This window comes from Populus euphratica, unplaced genomic scaffold (genome assembly GCF_000495115.2).
Source record: "Populus euphratica unplaced genomic scaffold, PopEup_1.0 scaffold1.1, whole genome shotgun sequence".
Taxonomy (NCBI): Eukaryota; Viridiplantae; Streptophyta; class Magnoliopsida; order Malpighiales; family Salicaceae; genus Populus; species Populus euphratica.
The window spans coordinates 4,191,684-4,204,490 of NW_011499845.1; the positions used below are offsets into that span (position 1 = coordinate 4,191,684).

Genomic DNA, 12,807 nt, shown 5'->3' on the forward strand with positions numbered 1-12,807 from the left:
TTCCTCTGGCACTTTGCTCTTTCTCCCCTTTGTTTTGTATTTGTTGGAGGAGGTTTGGAATTTTGCTCCTTGGTGAGGTGTGGGACAGTTATGCTCCACATTTCCAGCACCCACCTCCCCAGCTTTTTCTGCAGAAAAGATTTTTATTTGAAGGGATCCATGATGGGTTCTTATGTATTTTATCACAGCAATTGCTTTCCTTTCTATTGACACTCTCTGGGTTTATGCACAGAATCGTCCAAAGAGTTGTAGAACTGGACAGACCTTTATATGATCTCCAGTTTCGGCATTGCTGCCCTGCAATAATAGAGTGCTTGATGATTCCCCGACCTTGCATCATGTATCAGTGATGAAAATAACAGGCACATGTCAAGCCAAGCGATGGGCTTTCCTGTCAATAGCCACTCGCTCCTAAGAACCACCAGCAGATTTAGCTTGTCTTCACAGTAGAAATGATCAGGTTAACCTCCCATCCAAAAACAGGTTGGTTTTGAGCCGGAATAGCAAGAATTGCCACGACGAGCTTGGCATAAAGAAAACAATGTCTGGATCCTTGTATCATGATGGATTGTTTAATTTATCCCAGAATGCTAATCATGAAACTAATCCTCGTTCTCACCAAAAATCATGGTACCATGTGTCTGTCTGTCGACCCCCCTTGAGCACATACGCAGTGGGAAACGAAAACCTCGAAAATACCTTCCTGAGAATTTAAAATATTGTTATGCATCATGGCGTGCCAGAGAGACTGCCTCCTTCGTATGAGACACAATAAAACATCTAGCACCAAAAAGGATATAGCAATAAACAGCACCATAAAAGTGAGGTAATTATTGCTTGTGGAATTCCCATTAATTACCAGATCAGATGTATGTAGTTGATGATGGTGAAAGATCACCGATTCGAACTAAAAGGATCGCATAAATGCAGAAGGTTTGCTGACAGAGAATCGCCCACCTGTGTGTGCTGTAAATTTGTGATCCGATGCGTCCCTAACGTGCTTGACAGTTGACATTTTGCTGGGCAAAAGTATCAAGATCTTGATGTATTTTCAATATCAAATCACATTCAAATACATTGCCCGACATGCTTTGGTGATGGAATCCAAAATCTATCTGAATTAGTTTCTTGTTCATTCACGCATGCATAGATACATAATAATAATAATGTGTTTTGTTGCGAATAAAATATAGGTTATCTTTTGCTGGTAGCTATCTTGAAACGACGGAGCAAAAGCAGAGATGATAACAAAAAGGTTTTCAACGTAACTGGCATATATTGTGAGATTAGGTTACCAAATGTACCTTTTTCACTTGAGAGTTTAGCTCTCACCAGCCCAAGTCAAGGAGCTTAAGAGGCACCATCGATAATTTCACTGCGATAGCAGAAAATAATTAAGATGTTTATATATATATATATATATTCCTAAAACCTGGGTCAGGACTCAGGACCATCCATTGTTTAACGCTACAGTCGAGAGACCATAACCATTTCACCCATTTTCACAGGACCACGAATATGCCCTTGCTCGATGACAGGACAGGATACCAGCAGGAGATGCCAGTGGATGGATGGAAGGGACACGTCGAATGATTATCACAAAGGCTCGCTCCAATAACTTGAATTTTCTTTTTGATTATACTTAACCATTTCTTTAAGTACAATTTGCTCTATAGAAATATATAATTTATTCCTATTCCACAAACTTTTCAAGTAGCAAAGGTGGTGGATTACACCCATTTCTTTGCCTTTAAGTACAGCTAGATAAAAGAAGCTTCACCATCATCTATAAACTAATAAAACTTTCATTGATTGCCACCAAATCATCGCCACTCACACCCTTGCCCGACCCTCAAGAGTGGCCCTCTTCTTCATCTCTTGGATCCTGAAACAACAGGACGCCTGTCATGAAACCGCCACTGAAAATAAAATAAAGAGCTCACCGCCCGAAATCAAGTGAAGGCACGGCCATGTGTGAAAGTCCAGTTGTAACCACTGGGCCTCCAGCTCCTCCAATTAACTTACGATCAAATTGTCAAATTAGATGCCTCGTTGTCTCCTCGTGAAGACTGAAAAGAAAAGGACTAATTGTCCAATTAACTTATGATCTAATTGTCAAATTATTTATGAGGTGTCTTTATCTGAGATTCTTTCGAACCACTTTCGTTAAAGATGTGATGAGCGTCAGGATTGTAGACATGAATGAAGTTCCAAAAAATAAAATCTTCTGAAGATTGATCATGTTTTTATTTTTTCTTTAGTTTCAGAAATTATATTTTATATCTTGAATTTTATACACATTAACATTTTATATTTTTTTTAAAAAAAATATTTAATTATTTACAGGACCTGTTATTATTGTTCGTTCAATATTTAAAAAGCCTTGTAATACTAGTATATCTTTATCATAAAAAAAATAAATGACTTGGTAATCAATATTTCATCCCTTTTAGACCTTTTATCAAACACTTCACTTGCATAATGCAAACCATATTCCATCTACAGCATCCGACTATAGTTCTAGTGTAAGGGGCAAACCACCACACCATCCGACTATAGTTCTTGCAAGCTCAAGAATTTCAGGACGAATACAAGAGTTTGATCTCCTTTTTTTTTTCCTGAAACAAATCCCAGGCCTTCGCAATTTTAAAATAGAGGGATGGAAGTGGAACTCTTAAAACCGAATAACCTTAAAAGTTAAAACCTCTCGTATCTTTGTCAACCTTCGTTCTCTCGAAGTTTTTGTCTGCCTAAAAGATACGACCATGCCATTGATCGAGTCCTCACACTCTGTATCTGAAGCACCAGTCTTACTCTCAAAATGAACCTCGTAATCCCTTGTTGGTCTACTTATCTTCAACTTAATCCTTGAATCACTGACACATCTCTTTTACCTCTCCTGCCTTTTCTCCTCCTCTTCTAAACCCACCACCCTGTCTTTCTCTCGCAAAATTTGTCTCCACTTCAACATTCACTGACTCTCCTCTCCCTCTCTCTGCTGCTTCCTCTATTGCCTTTTCTTTTGGCCCTCGAGATCTACACTTTTCTTCTCATTTGCTACTTAAATGCCCTTTTGTTGAGGGCTTGAGTGGTAAGAACTCGAGGGTCCAGCGAGAACTTTGGGAGTTTGATGTGGGATTCATTTATCAGTTTAAGATTCATATTTCCAGGTTTGACGAGAGAGACTGTGAATTTTGAGATGGAAACACCGAGTCAAAATAGAGAGAGTTGAGTGTGGATAGGATTCGTTTCTTTATTTTTTTGATTTTTTTTAAGTTTTTGTTTGAACATAATATAAGTGTAATTTTTTAAAATACAAAAAAAAAAAAATCGATCAAATCTTGTGAGATTTTTTAGTAATTATCCCGTCAAAATATGATATAAAATATAAAATCGATCAAATCTTGTGAGATGTTTTAGTAATTATCCCGTCAAAATATGATATAAAATATAAAAATACATATAATGGTTCAATCATTGTTTTAAAACGATAATTGTTTGTAAATTTTACTAATCCATATATATCTTTTATATTTACTTACCATATTTTTTTTTATAAAACATCTTGTACTTTTTTTTATAGAAAAATAACTCAATTATTTACTGTGAAATTAATTTTTTTTATCTGTAAAAATATTAAAGCTTTGCTAGCATGTTTTTTTTTTTTGGTAAGATGACAATAATTATGAACTTGAATTATAATGTATATTGGATGAAATATTTTTTAAATATTAATATGATAATGTATTAAAATATATATTTTTTCAGCTATTAAGTTAATGATATATTATGTTAACTTGTCAATTTTATAATTCAGGTAATGAAATCGTGGTGATTTTATAAAAATCATGTTAAAATAAATTATAAATTTTAATTTCTAATTAATTTAAGGTTGAATTATGAAAATATTACAAAAAATAAAAAAATCATGAAATCTAATCCTTAATGAAGCCAATGCTTAACAATAAAATAAAAAATAAATTTAAGGTTGAATTGTGAAAATATTACAAAAAATAAAAAAAATCATGAAATCTAATCCTTGATGAACCCAATGCTTAACAATAAAATAAAAAATAAACAAAGTAAACAACTTAAATCAATTTAGACTAATATTTTAAACTCATAACTCGTGTAATAAGATCAATATAATTTTATAAAAAGTAAAAATCCACAAGACTATTAAAGTAAACAACTTAAATCAATTTAAACTAATATTTTAAACTCGTAACTCGTGTAATAAGATCAATATAACTTTATAAAAAGTAAAAATCCACAAGACTATATCTCCACACAAAGCAATTTTTTTAAAAAAATAAAGGTCAGTCATCAAACAACATAATATTAAAGATAAAATTAAAAAAAAACTATTTTATAAAAAAAATTGGATTCTTTAAAGGTGAAATTAAAAAAAATCGATTAAAAAAGGCCCCAAACTTGGCTCAATTTGACACAATCATAGCCTATATCACGAGATCAAAATAATTTTATAAAAAAATAAAATAAATTACAAATTCTATTAAAAAGATATTCAATGAAAAAAGAACCTGAAAAAAATAAATAAAGTCAACCCGTGTCAACCCGTTAGATCTATGATCCAGATCATGAAATTGAAAAAACTCTATAAAAAATAAATTAAAAAAATAAATCTCAATATTTAACCAACATAACATTGAGGGATAAAATAAAAAAATTAATTAAAAAATAAAAAAATAATCCAAGTCATCTCAAATTACCGTGTGACTTATGTCATGAAACGTGAATAAATTCATAAAAAAAAAACTCCAACAAATCTAATATTAAATCTATAACTTATGTCATGAAATGTGAATAAATCCATAAAAAATAAATAAAAAAACTCCAACAAATCTAATATTAAATATTAAAATTTATAAAAATAAAATAAATTTACGAGACTGATATATAGCCATGAAGAAAAAAATAAAAAAATTATAAAATAAAATTTTTAAAATAAGATATTATTAAAAAATAAAATAAATTTACGAGACTGATATGCAGCCATGAAAAAAAAATAAAAAAAAATAAAAATAAAAATTTTAAAATAAGATATTATTAAAAAATAAAATAAAAAACACAATATAATTCAGTTTTGTAAGCGTAACTCCTGTAATTTTGCCACATCCTTTAATATTTAATAAATTAATTATTATGCTAAGAAGCAGAAAATAATTCAAATTAAGCTTTGAAAACTTGTGATGGTGTTGTCTTGGTGCAATTCAATGCTACCACGGTGAACCAAATTACAATTGTGTCCCTCCCTACCTTTTATTCTGTGAAATAATATAATCTTCAGACTTGCAAAGGTTGACCGATGTACTCCATGCTGTTCTCTCGATCCGGAGTCATTCAACTAGCAGTGAGATTTCCTCGCGACAAGTTACATCCTAAGACTTTCCTTGGACGGCATGCTGATTAGCTATATGAACTTACTTTCTTATTTTGTCTTACTTGAACTCACAGAGGCCCCTCCATTTATTTCTTCCTCGTTTCCTTCCAACAAGAAAACTTTACGAGTGGCCAAAGATCATGCATATATTAACAGTGATTACTGACACATCCAATGGTTGCTTGCTATCATTCCTCGGACTGTCCGCGTAGCTGGTAACCTCAAAAGTAAATTTGTTTGTTCTGTGTTCCTATAGACAATTGCCGATGTCAAGATCGTTGCCGCCTCCTAGAAGTAAAATCTACAAGGCCTTAAAGATGAATCCCTCCACCGCTGACTAATATCATTATCAACCCTTGGTTGGAAACCACGTTCTTCCAAAGTGGATAGTCTGATTGGAAGTTGACTAGATGACAAAAGCGTATTCACTCGACAAAATCAGCTGGGAGATTGAAATTGTTCTACACGATGATGGGACATGCTCGCGGATTTGCTAGAATTTTGCGCTAAGAGGAGTCCTATGTATTAGCGAGGACTAATTATACGAGGTTTACGTATTTAAATGCTTCCATATTTAGTGGTAGACGTAATATAGAATTTGATTGTAACTATTTTTTTAGGTTGGTTTCCGCACAAGAAATGCTTTTATCGTTTGGCATTAGGAATGGATCATTCATGGACACCAAGCAACATCAGTCATGCCACCTACTGGCTTGGCTGGGCTTCCTCAAATTATTACTAGATGGAAAAAAAACTAACGTGGCTGTCAAGCTCAGGGCGGAGAGACGAGATGGCAAACCAGGAAAAAGTGGAAACAGGAATCTCAAATTAGAATCGTGTTTGTAAATTGATATATCGGCATCAGGACGGAAGAGGGCAGTACCTAATGACGTTGATTTTCAACATCATCGAGCTACGGGCAATCAACTAGGCCCAAGCAAATCAAAATAACATCGGTCATCGGCAATGGCTCACTATTTACGCGGAGTAGATGAACAGAGCACCTATACCATAAGAAAAAAGTCATGCACCTATCATTTTAAGGAATTGACGTGGTAGAAATAGAACCACGACAGGAGTGCCTGCCAGCATACCATCTAAAAGGAAGTGATATAATGAGTTTTAGACTCATTTCACTGGCCGAAGCAACTGCAGAGGATAATAAGTAGCAAGAGCAGAAGAAAATGAGAGACAAGGGGCTTGGCATTGATAGCCAAGTTATTTTGATTACATGTCTCCAAACGGAGCTCTGGCAGCAGTAGTGTCAAGGAGATTTTGCATTAAAAGAAACGCTCTCCAGGAAAAATAAATGGCGTGAGTGATCCAGAAATCTACAAGTGATAACCTTGAAAGGGAAGAGATGAAGAGGCATTCCTTCCAAAATTTACAAGTGATAACTTTGAATCCGAGAAAGAACCTTATTCCATCATATTCTGAATCGAAGACATTCACAGTGATACAACCATTCAAAACAAGACTGTATACCTTACAGTCACAGGTTCCAATTAGCTTGATCCTCTACTCTGTAACAAACAATTGTAAGGTCAGTCAAAGAAGTTCAATGGCATATCATAAATGAACAAAACTAAACCCGCCAAACAAAACTCATACCCTTTCCTCTAAATAGTTTAAGTAGGCGGCGGTCCACCACCGGAGCTACCCAATCCCAGATCAAGCAAGAGGAACCCAGACACCGCAAAGCTCCAAATCAACAAACACAAACATACGACACGCCCTTTTATCCAAACAAAACAATTTGTCAAGTCTTTCTCTCCCGTTAGAGTGTAAAAGTCATCTATGACAACCTTAATCAATGCATCCAGAAGCTTCTTTGATTGAACATCTGCATTCGAAACCTCAATTCGAGCTTGTTTGAGAAGATTCACCACAATATCTGCCTCCAGTCCCTCCACTTGACCGATCTTCGAGCTGCATTGTTTGTTAACACCATAACAATCCGTAGAAATACTGCCCGAATCATCAGTGATGGTGATGGTGTTTGAATTTGGGGTAATATCTGGGAGAGAGGATATTTCTGTTGAAGCTGAAACAACTGGATTTAAAGCTAACACGGAGATCTGAAACCGGGGAAACATATTGATCCAAATAAACCAAACATGAAACATAAAAAATATAGCTAATTAAAAAGATAAAAAAAAACAAGAAGAAGCACAAGTGCTTAAATATCACATGTATCAAACACATAAAATATCATCAAAAGATTTGCGAATCACTTCACAACCGCCATTTTTTCTTACCCCAAAAAAATATCAAACTGAAAATGAAATGTTAAATGACATTTATATGGATTATCTAAAAGAAAATCAACGGAAATTAGAAAAATATTACTCCACGACAATGATTATGCATGCGGGAAAAGCTGACGTAAAATGAAATGCACAATTAGAATGGTGCCAGACAAGCAACGGAAAAAACAGAAACACGCTCGTGGTTTGGGAAAATATATACACGGACACACACCTATAATTAGAAAAGAGGAACACAATTTAAAAACACGCAGATTAGGGGGAGTAAAAATCCTTCCAAGATGAGGATCATATTCACGAAAGAGGCAAAAAAATAAAAATCAAGGCACGAAATTGAAACAAAATCAAACGCATCAACAAAAACCTAAATAATCAAAACTTATCAATCTAAAATTATGTAAAGGCACATGAATATAGAGAAGAAGAGCTTAAATAAAGAATCAAAACGACAAAAAAAAAACAGAGAGGGAATACACGATTTGAATGAAACGAGGAGAAATTTACCGATGCTGTTTGGCAACAATGATTAGCATCAGAGATCTCCGAAACCGGAGATAAATCACTCGATTCCTTGCTGATTTCCGGAGAAACACCTTGAGTAGCCGAGATAAACGCACCGTCCAAGCTTTTCTTGGCATTCTACACAAGTGACACGACTGGTAAGAGATTATCAAAAGGAAATTTGAATTTGAAAACAAAAAAAACAGAGAGAGAAGTTAGGGTTTGGAGTTAAATTAATTGATGAACCTTTAGAGGCTTCTTCAACAGAGAATCCTTGCATATGCGATCAGAAGAAGTTCGAGCGTAGTGTTCTTTTTTTGATGGTGTTTGATAAGCTTTCATTCTGAGCGTTTTGTTTTTGGCGGGAGGACTATTGAGTTTTGATTTTCTTGCTTGCTTTCCTTTGCCGAATTATGAAAAAGGAGATGGAGGAGAACAAGGGGGGGTGTTATCATATATATATATATATATATATATATATAGACACACACACACACACACACTCCTAATTCCTATAGTGGATGGAGGTTACTGATTGAGTGCTTAACAGCTTAAATTATGGTTGATGATGGCTTCTGTTTTGGGGGGGCTAGTAACGGCTATAAACATGATTGAGGATGGAGGTCTGTAGAGAGTTTTTATGGGCCGGGCCTGGTCTAGGCTTAAATAATATAACAGGGCCCAAATTACACGCTACGTAAGAAGAAGTTGGAGGCTTGATTTTCTTTCTTGTTGTTAATGGAAGTGAAGCCTCCGAGGGCAGACGCTACGGATCAGGCGCCTAATAGAATAGCCTAGGTAGTGGCTGCTCATTATTATCAGCTATGAACATGACTGCTATGGATGTTGAGGAATTAACGGAATTTGCGCGGGGAGAGAGATTATTTTGACGTGCAAGGAGTGAAGAAGTAGTAGTACTTAATTTACCTTTTGTTTTTTGCTAGTGATTTGCTAAACGGCCTGTTTTAATGCCTATCCTTGAAAATTCGGGTCGTTTTTTTTTTCTTACTTTCTTCCCCCCTCCATTGTTGCCCATTGACAACCAGAATGACTTGCTTGGATTACTTTTTCTTATTCTATTTCACTAGATATGTATTCGGCAAAGACAGGTTACCGAGTAGCCTTGGAAGTAGTTAATCCTGTGAAGGGTACTTGGAGGAGACCATGGAACTCAAAAGCCCTCCAAAAATAAAGTATTTCATGTTGAAAGTAAATTGGATTTTTTTATTTTTGGAAAACAGAGGAATCAATCTCAATCGATAAATTAGTTAAATTAAATGGATCAGCCAACTGATTAAATCAGTAAAATATATTTATTATTTAACCAGTTGAATTAATGAAATAAATTGATCAACTGGTTAAAAAATAATCAATTGGTGTTAAATTAGCAAAATATATTTACTATTCAGATAATATTTTTCTTTGAGTAGTTTAAGTTTTTATTTGTCCAGTACTTAAGATTTATAAATAAACTTGTGATAATAAACATAAATAAAAATATATAAAAAATAATACATGAGAGAAAACATACAATAAGATTTGCTTACTCTCTATTTTTTTTTAAAAAAATTTGCTTAGTATTTTGCTATCCATTAACACGTACCACAAGTATTAATATTCTTCCAACATTTCATTTGGAGGGCTTGTCATGATAGTCTACCTACTCGTGCCGGACTATTACAGAGAGTGTTGCCGGCCTATAACAGAGAGTGTTGGAGATTGAAGATAGTACGTAGGTGTATACTTTGCGGTCTTGAGGAGGAAACCGTTAATCATATATTACTTCAATGCCCGTTCATTAATTCAAGGTTGTTGGTGAACTCCAGCCTACCATGCATAACGGTGATGCAAGGACTCAGGAACTGGATGTTTATGCAGTTGCAGGCAACTGATGGGGAGTTGTTCACCAAGATAACCACAGTAGCATGGAGGCACCGCAAAGATAGACTATGGAACTCCATCAGCTTGTCTAGCAGTAGAGTAACAAGTTTAGGGCTCGATTTCCTTGATCAATAGAAGGCAGTACATTCCTCATCCGTCACTGTCGCATGGCACCGGAGCAGAATTACGTCAGGTATGGAACAAGCTGTTGGATGGTTTCCTTAAGTGCAATCTCGAAGCAGCCAAGGCTTTATTCTCATTAGGAGCCATTTGGCGCAGGTGTTGTGGTGTGGGTGGTGGCAGATCAGAGGTACTTTCAAACCTCTTGTGGCTGATGAGGTCTTGGCACTAAGAAGTGTCCAAAAAATCATTCCACTTAACCTACAGCTTGTGATTATAGTAAGAAACATGAGGTTTTGTTCCGTTTCTCTTCAATTAACCATTCCTTAACAGCATACAATATCATTACTCCATAAAAATAATCATAATTAGAATAGATGGTGACCTCGTGGGGTCTGATATAACTTAGAATTGATGTTTCCGCTTAAATCTATGCACTGCGAAACTAATTAATTCATCAATCATCATCTATCTTCAGACATAATTTTAACATTAAATTGACATTTCATATATATTTCTCATATCCAAAAATGCAACTGCTTGTATAGTTTTTGTTTCCGATTTTCTTTAAGTACTTTCATAGTCAAAATAATTACTGCATTAACACACAATATTATTAGTTCAAGATTCATTTGAGCAGTTTTTGATCAGTGACTGCAGTCTTTGTTCTGTGTTTAAGATATCCGACATGCATCTTGAATGAGTAACTGAAAATATGTTGTCAGACTTGTAACAACAATCGAGGGATCAAACTGCTGGTGAAATATACAAAGGGGAAATAGAGATGGATTCTCAAATGAATAATTATACCACCTGGAGTAAAATAATCTACATGCTTAACTCAAAAGAAATCCTCTCCTGGCATTAAATTGAAATGACGATAAAAGCTACGGTTATCTTCTATATAATGAATAATAAAAAATGGATTTGGAACTGTTCATGCTTCAATAGATAGTGCCCAACATTAAGAACTTCAACTTACAAGACAAGGAAAGACTTGATCAGTTAGGGACCGAGATCGAACCGGCCATGCGAGAAAAGGCTCTATCAATCATACAATTAATGCATGGTGAGTTTTTCAAAAAATGAAAGAAAGTAAAAACACATAATTGGGGATGCATGATAGTCAATGATAAAAGTGAAAATGCTTGTAAGTGAAAACCAAAACCAAAAAACTTCATGCATAGGCTATATAACCAATTGCAAAAGGAAGGGGTTAAAGACATGTATATATTTCCTTTTCCTTCTCTTCCCTTTTCATTTCATTTTAAGAATGAGCAGATGAACTGTCTGTCTGTGAGTTAGAAAGAATTTCAAATGTTCGTATGGTTAATTAGAAAAGAGGTTTTCTACGACAGGCAGCACTAAAAACTTAACTTTGAGGAGGCAAATCAAGGGTACAAGTGATTACTATTTAAAATAAGAGGGAGAATTACAGCATGGATAATGTTTTGGAGGAGAACCGTGATTCATTAAAAATAATAAATTTTTTGGAGTGTGTTTGTTTTCTAGATAACTTTTGCGGTTGTTATAATTTTAAAAAATAAATTTTAAAAAGATTTGTTTTCTAGGTAACTTTTACGGTTATAATTTTTAAAAAATAAATTTTAAAAAGTTTAGTTAAATAAGATTAGTTAGATTTAGATACATATTTGATAAAAATTATAATTGAGGTTTATATACAGTAAAAAATATATATAAAATGTTTGGTAATTGTGTAGGTTTAATTAAATATAGTTAGTTGGATTTAGATATATATTTGATAAAATTATAGTTAAGGTTTATATACAATAAAAAAATATGTATAAAATGTTTGGTAATTGTGTAGTTGTGGTTGCTTTTAAAAATGCTTTTTACTTGAAGATGCATCAAAATATTTTTTTATTTTTTAAAAATTATTTTTGATATCAGTACATCAAAATGATTTAAAAACATAAAAAAATTAATATTAAGTATAAAAATTAAATTTTTTTAAAAAAATATTTTTAAAACAAATCAAGTATAAAAATTAAATTTTTTTTAAAAAATATTTTTGAAACACAAAAATAAATAGAGTTTTACGAAACTTAATTAGAAAAATATATAAAAATTTACTTTTTAAAAACTACATTTCAAACTTAATTTTTTAATATATCTTATAATAAAAAAACACATTTTAATATATTACCAAATACATTACTTACTTTTTTCACCGCAAACAATAAAAAAATGTATGTAGACAAACGCAGGCACTACGTTTTAAAGAAGTTTTGTTCGTTAATTAAACGGTGCAAAAGTCTCATCCAGGAAGCATTGATTGCTCACGGATTAATATAAAAAAAGGACTCCGTACGTTATGGTGATTTACCATGCAATGGTGCCATAGGATTGAGCCGCGAAATGATATAATTATTGAATTTAACCGTACCCACCCGCCCCCACACACACTCTCATGTACATACAGTCAACCAAATTGCAAATTTAAATGTAATTGGTGACCAACAATTATTGGAGGTATGAAGACTTTTTAACCATCTTTCGCATTTTATCATCGACACTGTTGAACCCTAAATTGGCAGCATATACAGTCCATGATTAATTATGACAATCTTTGAACGTATACAATGAGAATGCCTTAATTATCAATCTTAATCA

General features: G+C 33.6%; 1 protein-coding gene across 3 annotated transcripts; it reads right to left on the reverse strand.

The window, feature by feature from the left end:
• Positions 1 to 6,541: 6,541 nt before the first annotated feature.
• On the reverse strand, positions 6,542 to 8,628 carry LOC105122349 (uncharacterized). Of its 3 annotated transcripts, XM_011021431.1 has the most exons (4): positions 8,419 to 8,628; positions 8,146 to 8,310; positions 7,016 to 7,482; positions 6,542 to 6,927 (listed from the first exon to the last, which is right to left on the reverse strand). In XM_011021431.1, exons 1-3 carry the CDS (start codon positions 8,512 to 8,514, stop codon positions 7,033 to 7,035), a joined length of 711 nt encoding a protein of 236 aa, XP_011019733.1. In that variant the 5' UTR covers positions 8,515 to 8,628; the 3' UTR covers positions 6,542 to 6,927; positions 7,016 to 7,032. The 3 variants fall into 3 exon arrangements, with proteins under 3 accessions (XP_011019733.1, XP_011019724.1, XP_011019741.1); XM_011021422.1 differs by having other exon boundaries at positions 6,542 to 7,482; XM_011021439.1 differs by having other exon boundaries at positions 6,543 to 7,482; positions 8,176 to 8,310.
• Positions 8,629 to 12,807: the final 4,179 nt, after the last annotated feature.

What these genes read in the sequence shown, in the direction of transcription:
- LOC105122349 (XM_011021431.1), bottom strand. Translation starts at nt 8,514, where the DNA reads ATGAAAGCTTATCAAACACCATCAAAAAAAGAACACTACGCTCGAACT. An exon ending in TGTTGAAGAAGCCTCTAAAG is followed by an intron (nt 8,311 to 8,418) that starts GTTCATCAATTA and finishes TCACTTGTGTAG; the next exon opens with AATGCCAAGAAAAGCTTGGA. An exon ending in CCTCGTTTCATTCAAATCGT is followed by an intron (nt 7,483 to 8,145) that starts GTATTCCCTCTC and finishes CCCCGGTTTCAG; the next exon opens with ATCTCCGTGTTAGCTTTAAA.